At 47.2% G+C, this 18,638-nt stretch overlaps 1 protein-coding gene and 2 pseudogenes across 1 annotated transcript; all 3 read left to right on the top strand.

Annotated features, from left to right (window-relative positions):
* The first annotated feature begins 437 nt into the window (after positions 1-437).
* LOC125526055 (uncharacterized) lies at positions 438-1,096 on the top strand (annotated as a pseudogene).
* Positions 1,097-4,699: 3,603 nt separating this feature from the next.
* On the top strand, positions 4,700-5,225 carry LOC125525569 (basic blue protein pseudogene; annotated as a pseudogene).
* A 5,168-nt stretch (positions 5,226-10,393) lies between these two features.
* Positions 10,394-16,260, top strand: LOC147958012 (fe(2+) transport protein 1-like). Its single transcript, XM_087535321.1, has 2 exons — positions 10,394-11,082; positions 15,548-16,260. Exons 1-2 carry the CDS (start codon positions 10,468-10,470, stop codon positions 16,001-16,003), a joined length of 1,071 nt encoding a protein of 356 aa, XP_087391447.1. The 5' UTR covers positions 10,394-10,467; the 3' UTR covers positions 16,004-16,260.
* The last annotated feature ends 2,378 nt before the right edge of the window (positions 16,261-18,638 follow it).

Here is an 18,638-nt window from a genome sequence, read left to right as displayed (position 1 = left end):
AAATGGGAAGGTCGGGGGGGGGGGGGGGGGGGGGAGATCGTGCGAGATGTTTTTTCTTCGCTATACTCGAACGTGGGTTTTTCATGCGATCTTTTCTAGCGTTGGGTTATAGGAGAGGAGATCAAACCATCACGACGTTCCATTCTCCTCTAATAGTAGAGATTCATCCATATTTAAAAAGTGTCATTTCAATGCAAAGTTGTGTGCATGTTTCTTATTTTAATTTTCTTTCTAAAGGTAATACCAATGCCACTAGTTTATTCTTTCTTAGAGAAATTAATCACTTGATTTTTATTTCTTTCTTTTGACTGCAGGCGGCGACTCCGTCCGATCCCAACTGCCCGTGCGGTCGGCGACTCCCTCGGTAAAAAAATGTAAGAGCGTTTAGATCATTATTTTTTAGAAGAAAAATATCCGAGTAGTTACCAAACTGCCGGATGGCGTGGATCATCGACGACCGGAAGTGCGTGGAGGCGTCGGAGGGCGCGCTGGACCTGTACATGGAGAACGTGGTCACCTACACGTCCCGCGGCGAGCGTGGCGGAGCTGCGGCGCGCGCCGCTGCAGGACGTGGCGGCCGCCCCGCGCGCGGCCATGACGTCGGTGATGACCAGGAGCAGGTTCCAGGAGCTGGTGGACTGGGTGGAGGTGAACAAATCGACGTACAAGGACGGCGGGAAGTGGACAGAGGCGGTGAACCTCGGCCTCGGGAGCCCGGCGCTGGTGATCTCGGGGCTGCTCTCGTTCGCCATCAACGGGGACCTGGGGTTCGGGAAGCCGAGGCTGGTCCTGCCGTGGCTACGGCCGGCTGGGGTCGGCGTCCGTGACGGTCGTGCCCTGCCCGGGTGGGGACGGCTCATGGTTCGTGGGCGGCACGAGGCTGTGGCCGCGGCTGGTGGAGGTGATCGCCCGGAGAGCCTGCTGAAGCCGGTGACCGCGGCGAGCCTGGGGTTCGAGGCGCCCCACGGCTCTCGTCTATGAGCTCGCGGCGGGCTCTCTAGAAATTCTGTAACTTGTAGAGCTCATTCATAATAGAAGCAATGGGTAAATTTCCTGTGCTTTAATGATTTCTCTTTGAGATTCAGAAATATGTTCTTCCGAGCAAGCAGATTTTCTGCAAGTCTTCTGAATATATAAACAACTGAAGTTGTTGGTTGGTTTTTCCATTAGGCAGAGTACTCTGATGTGTAACTTCAAATTGCACTCTAGGCATACTGATCTGCTTGTTATTGAAAGAGGAACTGGGAGTGACACTGAAACCAATCTACGATAAACCAAATTCGTTGTCGTTGAACAGAGTTCGCTGCACGAGCTCTAAAATTCAGACAGCGTAGAATCATTAGCTGCAGATCAATGCTGTCTACTGGTACACACAGTGTGAGTACACAGGTAGCGGCATGATGCGTATGACTGAATAGCGAAGGGGGAAATGTTTTCGCATTACACTGCTCTTGAAAACTCACCTCAAAACTGATCTAAAACTACAAAATACTCTAGGAACGAACGAATTAATCTGAGCTGAATCAAACTAATAACAGTTGAGACAAGCTAGGATGTCAGGTGTTGCATGGGTTGTTCCCTGACATTGCTTCACTACCCATGCGTGAACAATGGTTGGAACACATACTTATCTACAGTAATTCAATATAGTAATTACCTATAGTATTTTGGTCTACAGTGCCTTGTTTACTCTCTGACTTGCCTCCGCTAATTTACACAATCAACCACTGTAGCTTCCTTGCCTTTGCTCCTGCAAGTCAGAGGAGCCGGCTCCTGCATTTCATTGGTCATTGGAAAACTGAACCTGCTTCCCGAGTACTACCTTCGTCCTGGTTTATAGGTCACTTTTATAGTTTGTGCCAAATTTTGATCAAAGATTTAGCTAACAAAATGTTAATGCATGCCAACAAAGATTATATTGTTTCGTAAACATACTTTTTAATGATATAATTTTTGGTAACATGCATGAATGTTTTATTAGTTCAATCTATAGTTAAAATTTGACACAATATACAATGGGACCAATAAACCAGAACGAAGGTAGTACTGCATTCCATTTTATTTATAGTCAAAGTTTAATTTTGAGATACGTGGCGTCTTATCATTGAAATGTAGGCAGTAGATGTTGCTGAACCGAGGGACAAGCTCTAGAATTCACACAGCATAGAATCATTAGCTACAGACCAGTATTGTATGTACTCCCTCTGTCCTTGAAAGAGTGTATTTATAATTTATTGAAAAGTCAAACTGTATTTATGAACAAAATATGCAATAGAGGCAATAATAAAGTTATTATTTTATTTCCTCATTCATGATAAATGTTTATTATAAATATTAGAATTGTATTGATCGGAAACCTAAATACATGTGCGAATACATAGACAAACACTGTGTCGCTAGTGAGCCTCTACTTGACTACCTTGTTGATCAAAGATGATTAATGTTTCCTAACCATGAACATTATTTGTCATTTGATAACGGGATCACATCATTAAAAGAATGATGTGATGGACAAGACCCATCCGTTAGCTTAGCATGTGATGGACAAGACCCATCCGTCCGTGTTTGGATTGGCAATGCGCCCAACGCGCTAACGCATTTTCGTCCGCGCGGCCATATTTTTGCTCCTTATGCATATAGATATCAAAAACATTGCCCAAAGTTCACATAATTCAACCAAATACAAATATCATAGTTTCACAAACAAATAAAATCTCATAGTTTACAAACCAAATAAATTTTAAATTATCACAAATAAATTTGAAAGAAAAAAATAGCCGATACATCTATTGGTTGCCAAGGTGAGTCCACAGATACTCAATCAAATCATCTTATAGTTGAATGTGAGTTTTCCAATCACACATTTGATGATGAAATCCGGTGAACTGTGCAAACGTTGCCGCTTCTCCATGCTCAGACACAACATTTTCACCCTGTTGAAACCCATCAAAGATTTTATCCTCACGCTCATCATGTACAATCATGTTGTGCATGATCACACAAGTAGTCATCATGCCCCACAACTTCTTAGTGCTCCAAGTTCTAGAAGGACACTGAACGATGCCCCATTGAGATTGAAGAACACCGAAAGCACGATCCACATCCTTTCTAGCACTCTCTTGTGCTTGGGAGGTATGTGGTTACGGGTGGTGGCCTGGCCACCGGAACTCAGCTGCGGCGGCAAGGGCCTGATGGTCGGGTGTGTTGGCTAGCGATGGGAGAGAGGGAAGAATGGCCAATGTGCCACTGACTGGCGGGTAAGCGAGCGGGGGGGGGGGGGGGGGGGGGGGGGGTCGCGCGCGTCCGCGTTGCATATGGGCCGACGCAAACCCGGCTCAAATTTAGGCCGCGCGGATAAAAAAGAATGCTCGTCCGTTTGGATCGCAATTTCTTTTCGTTTCAATTCAAATAAACACGCGCGAACAGCTTGCGTCGGCGCTTTAGAGTTGCCCTAACAGCAGGGTGCAAATGCCACTTCCACGCCAAACCACGAACACATCACTTTTTTTTGTTTTGAGAAAAGACGAACACAGCACCTCACGAGGCACAACAACAGCAGGTGAAGGACCCAGCCAAGGTAGAGAATTTGCGTGGACCCACTAGCGGCTACCACCAACCCAGCCCGGGCCGCGTATGACCAAGCACGAGTGAGTAGTACGTACTGGCTCGTTTAAACGCACATGACCAGTCAACACCACATCTTCATCTTCAATATACAAATGCCACTCTACGAAGTGTAAATAACTTTTTTTAAACATGAAAATTTAGAAATTATTTGATGCATGTTAAAATTGGTTACTTATAAAAATCTTTTTTGTAATTTTGAATTCTCAAAACAAAAAGGAAAGTGAAGCAAAAAAAAAGGAAAACCAGAGAAGAAAAACTGAAATTAAAATAGAAAGGAAAATCAAGAATCGAAAAACCATATGCGCAAGCACATGTAGGGGCGGCACATGGGAGATTCTGCTGCTATATACTCAGACAACTTGGCTGCTAGCCAGGGTTCCTCTTTCCTTTCTCCATCCCATGACGGCTAGAGCAAATTCTTGCCTCCAAACTTCGTCAGCGAGCTTGTGGATTCGGCTCCCTTCTACCTGCTGCTCTAGAATTCCGGTACCTCTGCTCCGGTTAGTAGTTTAGGTTACAGTTTTTTAGTCCTCGCAGGTGTGGTGCTCGGGTCAATGGCGGCGCTTCTTCTTCGAGTTTGTCTTCCGGGCTTTGATCCTCCCCGAGTTCGTCCATCTGGACATTGGCGACCGAGCTCTGGCGTAGGTTACTGCCATCTCCTTGGGCGGCGAGGTTAGCGTTTCTCATCGTGTGGCGAGCTTTGGTGTTGGTTGTTTCAGATCTATTTAAGGGTTCAACGATGACGACTGCGGCTTCAGGGCGCTGATCTTTAGGGGCACGTGCCGGGCATAATCACGAACACATGCGAGGGCATTCAGATGGGAGTCGGCCAAACGAGCAAGGCCAGCGGAAACTGACAGCAGAGTGCAAATGCCGCTTCCACGCCAAACCACGAACATGACCAGTCGACACCAAATCTTCAATATACAAATGCCACTCTACGACCTCGATCCTCTGTGTATATACGGGTCATGCCCGGGCCCGGCACGACAGCACAAACACAAGAGCAACCCCGGCCATCCCCCGCAAAGCATCAGCCTTCTCCTTCCATCTCCTCTGCCTTGCATTGCTCCGTCCAGCTCCGGCCATGAAGAACGCCCTCCTCGCCGTGGCGGCGGTCCTGCTAGGCACCGCGTCGGCGGCGACCTACGGGGTCAGGCGAGCCGGGCGGCGTGTGGGGCATCAACACCGACTACGCCAGGTGGGCGGCCGACAAGAAGTTCCAGCCGGGCGATGAGGTCGTCTTCGAGTACTCGCCCACGGCGCACGACGTGGTCGAGGTCAGCTAGGCCGGCTACGACTCCTGCAGCACCGCCAACGCCATCAACACCTTCAGCTCCGGGAACGACGTCGTCGCCCTCAACGCCACCGGCACCCGCTACTTCATCTGCGGCTTCCCTGACCACTGCGTCACCATGAAGATCGTGATCGACGTCGTGTCGGGCTCCTCCTCCTCCTCACCGGCGTCACCCATGCCAGCCGCAGGTCCTGGCGCGAGCAGCTCTCCGCCGGCGCCACCCTCCTCCGCCGCTACCTCCGTAGGGGCCGCGCCAGGATTTGGCCTCGTCGCCCTACTGGCGGCAGGTCTCATGGCTTGAACGCATATATTCATCAGCTGCGGTGTGCACACATGAGCTTATATATTGTTGACTATACCTATTATCACGGGTGAATACATATATTCTTTTTTAGAGCGAGAATGTGATAATTACTTGTATCTATCATGTTTGTATGTAATCTGCAAGCCTTGATGTATTTTCTACTGACTAATTTTTTTTAACGGGAAGCTTACTTTATTAATCAAAGGATGGATATATCGTCTGCCAGCAGACTCACAATGAAATCAGGCAGAGCATCAATCCAATGAGATGGATTATTAGCACGTCCTCATCTAGCCAGCTCACGAGCTGCATAATTTGACTCTCTAATACAATGTTCAATAGTAAACCTCTCGAAATCTACTAGATAACTACGACATTCATCAAGAACCGGCACTACCAGCATAGAATAACCTTCATTGAATCTAAGTGCATCCACCATCGTGATATTATCCGATCTCACCACCAAGCTATTGCATCCCGTATCTCTTGTTAGCTTTAGTCCTTCAAGCAGAGCTACCGCTTCTGCCGTGAACACATCAGCTACATGTTCTAATCTCATCGTGGACACCGACATGAAAGATCCCCGGTAATCACGGATGACAGCACCACAAGACCCTACATAATCGACAAGTTGTCCTGCTAGATCTTGGGTGTAGGTTAGTTAATTGTCCCCCCCCCCCCCCCCCCCCATCATTTTTTTAATGAGAACCCAACAGCTTTTTTTTAAAAGCTGACCAGCCGCAGCTGAAAACAAGAAAAATAAAATAGCGAGCGAGTCTAGCGTATGGCAAGATACTGGATCGCGGCCCAGCAGGGCACACCCCTACGGCTATAGGAACACTTTGGCGCTTAAGGCGCTGGTTAGGATGTCTCATCGAGACCTCCTATTCTGTGCTTATGGCGTGGGATAGGACGGGTAACACCCACCATGGTGTAATGGGCCACGTTCCAATTAGTCGTTCCCCTTTTGCATGTCCCCGGTTGCAACTCCACCACCGACAACCATTTTTTTCAATAGTAAGTCCATCATTGATACGTAACTTGGCCAGACTAAATTCTTGTCACATTTGCAAGTCCACACTCGACACACAACTATGAGTCAACCAGTGATGTTTGAACTTGCCATCAATGTTCACTTTGATGCATGAAGTCGAAGAATACGCCAAACTGGTGCTAAAACTTGGCTTTTTGGTAGAAATACAGTTCAAATCATGTTTTCATGGGTCTGCACTCCTGACTTGGATGCGAACGTGTCTGTGGGACACACTGTCAGCGAGTGCGACCGCATGGGTCGGTGAAATTTTGTGGAAAATTCCTTTATTTTATTTTATTTTATTGCAAAGAAGCCCAAGAGCTGTAGGACAGAACAACAAAACGATTCGGCCCCCCAAATCCCTAACCCTCGTTCCCCTTTCGACCACGGCGGTGAGCCCCAGGGCTGGACGGTGGTGGTGAGCCCCAGAGCTGGACGGCGGTGGCGAGTCCCTGGAGATGAGGTTAGCAGACACAAGGATGGCTGACAGTAACACATACATGTCATCCCCTTACACACACAGTCAACCAACACATGGGCACTGATCAAATATTAAAGAGAAATACTAATGTGATAAGATTCACTTCTATCTAAAAGTGTCCAAAAAGCCATCGTCTAACATTCAGACAAGCAACTGTTCAACATTCAGTGTCCAAAATTCAGTTAAGCATATGTCAAAAATTTCAGCAATTATGATACTGTTAAATTTTCAGTATATCTTCTGACTATTTCTGATAAAATCAAATCCACCTTCCTGTATGTCATCAAATCTGCATTTTTTGTCCATCGCAATTACCAAAAAAGAGACGCCTTTCTAACTCACGCATTACCTGTGAACAAACAACACAAACAACATTTTGAAATCCCTAATTGTCATGGCGCATTAAGGGGATAACCTAAATACAATTCTCATTCATCACAGCAGCCCCACACCATACTGATCCAGGTTCCTGTCACTCCACGAGTTCATCTAAAACCCTAACGAAAACAAGGGACGCGGGGGCAGAGGAGACGAGGCAATTCTTACCGTATGGAGGGGCTGCATCGTCGGGTTCTCGCCAACGAGGCTCCGCCATCCACGCGCACTGGCATCCTCACGATCCACCCAAGAAGCGGCTCCGAACGATCGAACTAGGAGAGGCGAGAAGAAGAGATCAAGACAGACGAACATGCACGATCGAACTAATCTGCAAAATGTTAGGATGAGGGCGGGAATTCAGGGCTGCCATGTCCCACCGGCTCATGAGCTTCTTTGCGAAAAGGGGGGTTTTACAAAAAAAATCGCCGACCCACGCGCCCACACGCCTTTGTGCGCAGTCACACTCGCTGACAGCGGGTCACGCAGACACGCTGACATCCTAGTCAGCAGCACGGGCTTATGAAAACATGATTGAACCATATTTACACCAAAGAGCCAAGTTTTCACACCAGTTCGGCGTATTCTTCAAGTTCATGGCACCAAAGTGAACATTGGTGCCAAGTTTAGGCACCACTGCTGTAATTACCTCATTTTTGTACCGGTTACAAATCCACCCCAGACATGAAATTCTTAGCCGCACATTTTTCTCTCTTCCCAGGTGCAAGTCCACCTTCGACACACAACTAGAGTCCAATCTTTTTTTTTTCTAGTTGGAAGACCAACTACACTTCTCACATGCAATTGGGGGTCACATTTTTTTGTCCCAGTTACAAGTCCATCCTCGATAAGCAACTGGGGGGAGACCAATTTCTTCCGGTTGCAACTCCAACCCCGATACGCAACTGCGGCCCGTCCCAATTTTATTCAACTTGTAAGTCCATCCTTGACATGCAACTGCATGCCCACAAAGAGACTGCAATTAGTGGTGGAGGGGGGTTGTCGGTCACTTCCGTCCCAATATTTTAAAATGTTCATTTTTTTTCATTTTCAAAAGTCTTGAATATTTTCTAAAATTATCAAATTTTTAAAACATCATTATTAGTTAGAAAAACAATCATGATCTTCTTTTTTCCAAATTGATGAACATTTTTTAAATTCACAAATAATTTTTAACTTATCTGTGTTTTCGTTTTTTTGTTTATTTTTCCCTCTTTCTCTTTCTCTTTCCCTCTTTCTTTTCTTTTATCATTAAATATTATTTCATTTTTATTTTCATTATTGTTTTAGTTTTTCCTTTTGATTATCATTTTTTTGTTCATCACTTACTTAAAAATGTTTATAGTGTGTTTTTAAATGTTCACCATGGTTTAAAATAACATCACATTTTTTTGACATGTTCACCGCGTTTGAAAAGATGTTCATCGTGTTTTAAAACATATTCACCGTGTTATGTGAATTGTTTTTTTTTTGCATATTTAAGAAAATATCATGGTGTTTTACAATTTTTTGATGATGTGTTTCAAAGATGTTCACCGCATTTTAAAGATGTATATTGCATATTTATAAAATCTTCATTTTATAACTTATAAAGTGGTCATCATGATTTTAAAAAATATTCATCTCGTTCTACAAAAAAATGACCTCATTCTAAAATTTATTCACCGCATTTTAAAAAATATATTGATTCGTGACTTGGCGCACCATGCATCAGCAACTCGGCGCAGCCTAGCAGTGCAGAAAACTGATTCAATTCTAGTCCGGTTCATGAATGGGTGAAAAAAAAACAAAGACAAACAAAAAAACAAACAAAGACAAACAAAGGGGCCACAGATAGTTGTTGGTGTGTGATTACAGCAGTGGGATGATTTGGTGTCTTGATTTTTCGTTCATTAGTGCACTTGATTTTTCATTCGGTGTCTTGAACCGCTTACTAATCACATATATGTATGAGCAATGCTACATCTACAAAGAGGTTGTTACGTAACCTACATATGGAATGATTTGGCTGACTTTAATTGGACGTTAGAGAGGGCTGGGGCCCACCTGAAAATAGTCGGGGGGGGGGGGGGGGGGGTGATGTTAGAGGGAAAGGAAGTTTACGTAGGTTAAGTAACAACTGTACTAAGTCTAGCATTTTCGTATCGATAATACTCCATCTACGAACGAGGCTACGAAAAGTAACATAAATTGCCTAACAATATCCCCCCCCCCCCCGATTTTCAGGGGGGTGGGCCCCTCAATCCTTCAATACCCAATCTAAAATGTCCACGTTGCACATTACGTAAGGTACGTAGGTTAGTTTACGTAGATGTATGGTAGCCTCCCTTCGCCACTCCACGTCTGACCCGTCTTGGTCTCCCTCACTTCGCTTGCCTATCGTATCGGCTCGGCTTTGTCTGTCGAGCGACGACTTCTGCCTCTGACGACTCGACTATCACTCATGACAAGTAGTAGTTGTCTCTATGCAGTAGCCAGCCTTTATTAAGCCTCGCCAGAAGCGACTAGTTTGCTTCCCGAATGCCTCTTTTTTGTACTAATTAATATGTATGGTCTAGTCTTCCAATGTCCCATTCCTTGCCGCCGACGCACGCTAGATGGAGAGTAAGCAGGCTACCTTGCTTGCATTGCATTCGTTAAACGGCAGCTTCCGCGCCTTTCCTGCCTGCCTGCCTGCTTCAATTGATATGAATGCTCATTATGTCACATCTAGAATGAGCCCTAGACACATCCAAAATATATATATACTTGCCTTAAAAAACCCAAAATTATATTTATACTTGTCTATTTTTGCAAAAGAACCAATCAGCTAGCATCGTGTAGTTTCTGTGGGCGGGAGGACGCAAGCTCGCTGCAGGAAGTCGTTAATTAACCGTCGTACGATTTCGGCGGGCGGCACAATCAGGACGTCATGTCTAAGCTGACATCAGTTATGCTCGAAGTCAAACATGCATGGTAAGTTAAGTACTTCATCCTTTCATCTATATAAGACCTAATGCGTTTTTTAAAACCGTCTTTGACTATTGACAAGATTAATAGTACATGATATCTATAATGTGCTTTGTGTAAGTTGCATGTCATATATTATTGCTCTAGTATTTGGTCAAAGTTAACCTCGAAAAACGCATTATGCTCTATATAAATGGAAGGAGGGAGTATACTGAAACCAGCAGCCGGCCGACACAAGTCCATCCTCGGTTTCCAAGCTTCATCAGCAGCATGAATCATGCCGGCTTCCGCCAGAACCAAACCCTACATAAACCCACCAGCCACACATGCTCAAACCACACTGCTCTACTCAGCTACCCGATCGAGTACACAGCACCAAAAGCTAAAGGCAAGCTCGAGCAATGCCGTCGTCCCAAGCCCTAGCGCTTGTCTCGCTCGCCCTCCTCCTCTTCTGCGCCCGCGCCTACGCACAGGCCACGGCGGCGGACGACCCCTGCCACAACGTCCCCAAGGCGCTGCGCCTGAAGCTGATCGCCGTCCCGGCCATCCTCGTCTCCAGCGTGCTCGGCGTGTGCCTGCCGCTCTTCGCCACGTCGGTGCCGGCGCTCCAGCCCGGCCGCAGCCTCTTCTCCGTCGTCAAGGCCTTCGCGTCGGGCGTCATCCTCGCCACCGGCTACATGCACGTGCTGCCCGACTCGTTCCACAACCTCAGCTCGCCGTGCCTCCCCAAGAAGCCGTGGGGGGACTTCCCCTTCACCGCCTTCGTCGCCATGCTCGCCGCCCTCTTCACGCTCGCGGTCGACTCGCTCATGCTCACCTTCTACAACCGTTACAAGGTCGGCAGCGGCCCCAGCACCGCCGCTGTCGCCAGCCACGAGAGCCCGGAGCAGGGGGGACACTGGCACTGTCACGGCCACGAACATGCACATGGCCATGCCCACGGCATGATGTTGGACAAGCCTGAAGACGCTGAGGCCGGCCAGATGCAGCTGCGCAGGAACCGCGTTGTCGTTCAGGTAATCTTGCGTTGCACTTGCACAATTCCTAATTTCATCATGCGGCTGCTAATTCTTTGGGTTTGCCTTTCATAATTTCTTGTTGTCACTAATGGATGGACTCGTACGTACGTACCTCTAAGGCTCAAACATGGTTTCAAAGTCGGGGCCGGGTTGTTTGGATTTAGCCAATGCTCGCCCTGCCAATCGTTGGCTCGCCAATTAATTGGCGAAGGAATCCACCACCCACGATCTCGCCAAAATTTTGGCTCAGAATTGAACTGGGGCTCCTGTGTAGGCGTGGGCGCGCCAATAATTTGGCATCCATCCAAAGGAGTACTCAGGCTAGGCAACGACCAATTTTATGGCTCTCAAGCTCCGTGCCGATCAGGAAAGTCTTTTGCAGTACATACTCTTTTACTGTAGCTTATAATATTTTCTTTTACTTTCTACCAACCACGATTAATTCATGTATAGAAGCTTGCACTCTGCGAAGACAGTGCTAAAACAATTAATTTTAGGCTAGATCTGAAAACTTTCTTCGACAATGGTTATTGAATTAACCATCTGTCTCGACACTTTTTATGGCTGTGTGCATTAGTCGATGCAGTGACCGGGGGTTGATCCTCATTTTCGACAAAAAGAGGAGATATGTCCATACTTTTTAGCTATGACATCTCTCACTCAGACAATCAGTCAGATCTCGAGGAGATGATCGAATGGGATATGCATGCTGAACCACACTTCAAATGGCGGGAGGTATGACTTTGCCTTGCATGAAAATGATATGCGTCGATTAGTAATTACTACTAATCAACTAACCCATGTATCCGTTCATAATATATTGGTTTTAAAAGCGGAAAATGCTTTTGAAGGCCGAGCTCCATGGAGGCCTCCATTTGCAAACTTCAAAATTCATATTTGTACGTTTCAAAAAATTCTGAAAATATATATATTGAAATGACATACATTGAAATGAGGGCTGTGTAAAAAATAGATTTAGGGCTTTTCAACACATTATACTATTCATCCACAAAGTCCATGAATTTTTCTTTTTTGTACAGGTCCCTTTAAGGTATTTATTCCTGATTTTTACATACATATACATTTAATCCTTGTATACTTGCATATTTTTCAGATATTTTTAAAACTGGAAAGTTTAAAGTTTGAATTTTTCAACAATTAAGGGCTCCGGTCACCAAAATGCCCCACTTTTTTAAAAGCTTATTTGATACAAGTATTCGACATAATGGACAACATTAAGAAGTACATATATCTTTCTTATTTTCTTATCCGTTGGTCATATATTGGTTTCGAAATATATTTTTTTGAAATGACGCCATTTTTTCGGTAGACACCACTAGGCATGAAATAGTATCCGCGTCTATCAAAAATGGATTAGATGAGTGACAACGACAATGGCACGCACTAGCCGCATCACAATGACGCGGCAACAAGAGCAAACGAACACAGGCCCAATAAACAAAGCGGCAGACCGGCAACCGCTCATTGCCACCCTAAAATTAGTGCGACATTGTTTCGTATAAAAAATGAATAATTTCGTTTCGGAAATACACAATTATACAGGCCGTCATATACGTATGCAGGTGCCATCAACATCAGTTTTTAGTCAGGGGGTGTTTGGTTCCAGAGACTTTTTTGTGTTGGGACTAAAAAAAGTCCTAGCAAACTAAACAGAATGAGACTTTTTTGGAACTTTTTGCTAAAAGTCCTTAAAAGCACTTTCTTAAGAGTCTTTTTTAAAAAGTCCTAGAGACTAGAAAAAGTCCTAGGACTAGAGAACCAAATATCGCCTCAGATAGTATTGAAGGGGTGCATGCATGCGTCGCCTATTCTTTCTTCTTTCCCAAACAAATGCACCCATTTATTTCGTCTTTGCAAACTTAAATCGGCCATATCTTTTGAACCAACATTTCGATTTCAGAACTTTTTGTATATATGAACTCTAAAATACATCAAAGGTAAAGTATGCAATACATACATATGAACCCGCAGTGGGCCACACATTGCACAAATCTTAAAGAATGTGAACTGTGGCAGATGTGTGTAGGTATGTACCGGTAACGCGCAAAATGACTTTGCGGCCCAATACATCAAGTGGCTTGCTGTTCATCCATTAAAATATCACTTCAAGTAAAGAGATGGAGACAAGAGAAACATATTTTTTTACGAGATCAATAGTAGTTTATTCAATATGATAGAGCTACAATTCAGAGGCAAAAGATCCTACTTCGCCACATGCACTCAGTGTTGAAGACTCCGGTGACTAGGCATGGAGCATGTAAATTTAGGTGTGTCACATTGTATAATTGAATTGTGCATGCATTTTGTGCATAAACAATCATGGATAAAAGTCTTCGCACCATAGTAGGAGTATATTTGACAAAAACATGCTTAGTGCCCCCGCGGCCCCCGCGTCGTCCGCTTCGGGCGACTCGGGCGGCGACTAGGGTTTCCCCGCCGCGCCGCCGCTCCCTCACCCTCCCTCCCTCGCCGCCACCTGAGAAAGCCGCCGGATCCGCTCGCGCGGTCGCCCGTGATGGTGGCGGCCAGGCCTCGGCCGCTCCTTGCCTCAAGGAGGTCCTCGGATCTGGGGCGGCGGCCCTTCTTGGCGAGGCGGCGGCGCCTTTCGGCCGGCGTCGTTCACGGGGTGCTCTGGCCGGCGGCCTCGACCACGCGGGTGGTGAGACGACGGCGGGTGGCGGCGGTGGCGCAGAGGTCTTCCCCTCCTCGTCAGATCTGCGGGTGGCTCCTTTCCCCTGTCTCCCTCATCCCCGCCGCTTCTCGCCAGCCTCCTCCCGAGCGCCGGTATGATGTGGGTGGGTGTTCGGTGGTATGGTTCTGGGCCGCGGGAAACCGTTGGCCGGCTTGGCCGGCCTGGCAGCATCAACGTCCCCGACGCCGTCTCCTCTTTGGAGGTGCTGCAGAGGTCCTTTCCCTTTCCACCCCTGTTCCTCCTCCCGGGTGAAAGCTCAAAATCCGGCTTGGATTGGGCGGCGACGGCGCGCTGTGCGTCATGTCTCCCTTGGGGGCGCCGCCTGGGGAGGGTTGCGCTCAGGTGAGGGGTTCAAGGTCGGAGCTTGGGTGGCTTGGGTGGTCCGGTGACGGCGGTGTCACGAGGTTCTCCTCGTTGGCCTGCCATTTTACTTGATGCCTCTGCTGCCTTTCTTCAGTAGCTGCACCTGGTGGCTTTCCTGCAGCTCTCCGGCGTTCTAGGTTGTGGCGATGCGGCAGTCGCAGAGTGCTCGAATGTTCAAGTGGTGATGTGCTGCGGCTGCTCCAGGTCCCGAAGCTGGCACGTTCCCTGCTCTAGGGTGAGCGTCTCTCAAGTCCGCCGGGTACGGCGCCTTGCGAGCCATGGCGAGAGGGAAGGGTCCCTCTGCGGTGAGAGAGACGGCGGATGTGTGGTGTCTTTCTACTTGGGCGTTGGTCGGGCTCACTTGCCACACTCTGTTGCAAGCAGGTCCTCGTCGTGCTCGTGTGTGCCTCATCCCTAGATGGCTGTTTGGTTGTAATCTTCGGCTAGGACAAGCTTCGAGCTTTGTTTTTCTTGTATTCTTTTTGAGCTTGTGCGACCCGTTGAGTTGTAAGCCTCCTAGAGTGTCCTCTTGTATCGCTCGGTCGTGGGGTTTGTGTGTGTTTGTATTTCCTGGCCGGTTGATGGCTTTGTTAATTCAAAGCCGGGCTCTTCACGAGCGTTCGTTCTAAAAAAAAATAGGAGTATATTTTACATAATTGTTCATTTGTATCTGTAATAGTTTAACATGCGCACATCAAAGTTTAATTAGCTCAAGTAAGGGCTAGGAGTAGCATGTTTGACTTTGGTTACAAAACAGATGAAGTTTAGCAAGCATGATTCACGCAAAGCTGACTTTTTTCCCTAGTGAGATGGTACTAATAATAACTTAATGAGGCTTCATATGACTAAATCAAATAAGTAAAGTGAGTGTTAAGACTTGGTCATATTTATTGTGTATTGCGACTTCTTGAATCCAAATTCCTTTTGCACAATTAGGCAAGTAACTACAGGAATAATCTTATTTGCCCTTCGCCGAGTATTTCTGATACTCGGCAAATAAGTTTATTCTTGTAGTGAATAGGCCCATATGAGAATAATACTTTCATAAAAAAGAGAATTAATACCGACCTGCATAAACTGAAAGAAATAGGTAAACACAGACACCATTTGCAAAAAAAAAAAAAACAGACACAATGATAAGAGACTCACCAATCTCCAACAGAAAAGCATGCACATGCACTCTTTTGAACTAGCCTTTCCTCCCGCTTTATAAATAAAACAACCACCATGTCTATACATCAAGGTACGAAATCACGAAGATAAAAAAGATATGCTGTCCCATGCTATTGCCTCCAAACTAGCTACTACTCGAGTAAAACATAGTATATATATTAATTTGCACGTCTAGTTTCTGTTTCCACATGCTTAATGTGTACGTACGTGCAGGTCCTGGAGATGGGCATTGTGGTGCACTCGGTGGTGATCGGGCTGGGCATGGGCGCGTCGCAGAGCGTGTGCACCATCCGGCCGCTGGTGGCGGCCATCTGCTTCCACCAGATGTTCGAGGGCATGGGCCTCGGCGGCTGCATCCTCCAGGCGGAGTACGGCGTGAAGATGAAGGCCGGGCTGGTCTTCTTCTTCTCCACCACCATGCCGCTCGGGATCGCGCTGGGGCTGGCGCTCACCAAGGTGTACAGGGACAACAGCCCCACGGCGCTCGTCGTCGTCGGCCTGCTCAACGCCGCGTCCGCGGGGCTGCTGCACTACATGGCGCTCGTCGAGCTCCTCGCCGCCGACTTCTTGGGGCCCAAGCTGCAGGGCAGCGTCAGGCTCCAGCTCGTCTGCCTCGCCGCCGTCCTCCTCGGCGCCGGCGCCATGTCCGTCATGGCCAAGTGGGCGTAACGAGCAACGACTAGTCCACGCGCGTACCCTCTCCGTGCAGTATGCTCTCTAGCGAAGGGTGCCTGTATATATATATATATGTGCATTTTCCCCTAGACTAGTACTATGTAATTATGCATGCGTGATCGCAGCTCACGTTGAGACACTGTTGTGCTATGTGTAAAAACTAGTGATGGTTTTTCCGTTTATATGTGCCAAGGAGGGCTGCTATGCCATAATCATATATTTTTCATCAATAACAAAAAACTTTTACCTCATTTCAGAGAGGACCTAGCGGATGTGTCGGCCCACCTCGGGGCATGTGGACTTTTTCTTTGGTTTTCCGGTTTTCCCCGGCAAAAAACTGGCTGCAGGATTTCATTACAGATTACAAAAATATAATTACAACCCCTAAAAATATAATTACAAGGTATAAACATTGAAGAATTTAAAAATATTCATGAATTCGTTCAAATTCAATCGTGCAAGTTGCGATTACTGAATTTTTTTCCAACAATAAACCCGCGAGCTTTCGCCCAGAGCAACACTCGTGCGGCTCCCAACCCTAGCACTGTCCCCCTCCACTTCCCTTTGTTGTTGAGCTGCTAGAGTACAACGACGAGTGAAGCCCACGTGACCACGGCAATGGTGGAGCTTCTTCCCACGGCGCCTCCGGTCCATGCCTCCATGGGAGGTGGAACTTCGTCGGCGCATGGGTGTTGGCGGGTAGCGGGTGGCGGGTGCGAGCTGTTGGGGAACGTAGCAGAATTTTAAAATTTTCTACGCATCACCAAGATCAATCTATGGAGTCATCTAGCAACGAGGGAGAGAGGAGTGCATCTACATACCCTTGTAGATCGCGAGCGGAAGCGTTCAAGAGAACGGGGTTGATGGAGTCGTGATCCAAATCACCGATGACCTAGTGCCGAACGGACGGCACCTCCGCGTTCAACACACGTACGGTTGGGAAGATGTCTCCTCCAGCAAGGGGGGAGGAGAGGTTGATGGAGATCCAGCAGCACGACGGCGTGGTGGTGGAAACTACGGCGATCTCGGCAGGGCTTCGCCGAGCACTGCGAGAAGGAGACGTGTCACGGGAGGGAGAGGGAGGCGCCAGGGGTTAGGGTGCGGCTGCCCTCCCTCCCCCCCCCCACTATTTATAGGACCCCTAGGGGGGCGCTGGCCCTAGGAGATGCCATCTCCAAGGGGGGTGCGGCGGCCAAGGGGGGTGGAGTGCCCCCCAAGCCAAGTGGGGCGCCCCCACCCCTAGGGTTTCCAACCCTAGGCACAGGGGAGGCCCATGGGGGGCGCACCAGCCCATCTGGGGCTGGTTCCCCTCCCACTTAAGCCCATGGGGCCCTCCGGGATAGGTGGCCCCACCCGGTGGAACCCCAAGACCCTTTCGGTGGTCCCGGTACAATACCGATTACCCCGAAAACCTTCCCGATGGTCGAAACTTGACTTCCTATATATAAATCTTCACCTCCGGACCATTCCGGAACTCCTCGTGATGTCCGGGATCTCATGCGGGACTCCGAACAACTTTCGGGTTACTGTATACTAATATCTCAACAACCCTAGCGTCACCGAACCTTAAGTGTGTAGACCCTACGGGTTCGGGAGACACGCAGACATGACCGGGACGACTCTCCGGTCAATAACCAACAGCGGGATCTGGATACCCATGTTGGCTCCCACATGCTCCTCGATGATCTCATCGGATGAACCACGATGTCGAGGATTCGATCAATCCCGTATGCAATTCCCTTTGTCAATCGGTACGTTACTTGCCCGAGACTCGATCGTCGGTATCCCAATACCTCGTTCAGTCTCGTTACTGGAAAGTCACTTTACTCATACCGTAATGCATGATCCCGTGATCAACCACTTGGTCACATTGAGCTCATTATGATGATGCATTACCGAGTGGGCCCAGAGATACCTCTCCGTCATACGGAGTGACAAATCCAGTCTCGATTTGTGCCAACCCAACAGACACTTTTGGAGATACCCGTAGTGTACCTTTATAGTCACCCAGTTACGTTGTGACGTTTGGTACACCCAAAGCACTCCTACAGTATCCGGGAGTTGCACAATCTCATGGTCTAAGGAAATGATACTTGACATTCGGAAAAGCTATAGCAAACGAACTACACGATCTTTGAGCTATGCTTAGGATTGGGTATTGTCCATCACATCATTCTCCTAATGATGTGATCCCGTTATCAATGACATCCAATGTCCATAGTCAGGAAACCATGACTATCTTTTGATCAACGAGCTAGTCAACTAGAGGCTCACTAGGGACGTGTTGTGGTCTATGTATTCACACATGTATTACGATTTCCGGGTAACACAATTATAGCATGAACAATAGACAATTATCATGAACAAAGAAATATAATAATAACCATTTTATTATTGCCTATAGGGCATATTTCCAACAGTCTCCTACTTGCACTAGAGTCAATAGTCTAGTTACATTGTGATGAATCGAACACCCATGTAGTTCTGGTGTTGATCATGTTTTTCTCTAGGGAGAGGTTTAGTCAACGGATCTGCCACATTCAGGTCCGTATGTGCTTTACAAATATCTATGTTTCCATTTTGAACACTTTCACGAATGGAGTTGAAGCGACGCTTGATATGCCTGGTC

Source organism: Triticum urartu, chromosome 7A, assembly GCF_056163025.1.
Source record: "Triticum urartu cultivar PI428250 chromosome 7A, HENAU_Tu73, whole genome shotgun sequence".
NCBI lineage: Eukaryota > Viridiplantae > Streptophyta > Magnoliopsida > Poales > Poaceae > Triticum > Triticum urartu.
This window is presented reverse-complemented; position numbering and strand designations above follow the sequence as displayed.

What these genes read in the sequence shown, in the direction of transcription:
- LOC147958012 (XM_087535321.1), top strand. Translation starts at nt 10,468, where the DNA reads ATGCCGTCGTCCCAAGCCCTAGCGCTTGTCTCGCTCGCCCTCCTCCTC. An exon ending in GGAACCGCGTTGTCGTTCAG is followed by an intron (nt 11,083 to 15,547) that starts GTAATCTTGCGT and finishes ACGTACGTGCAG; the next exon opens with GTCCTGGAGATGGGCATTGT.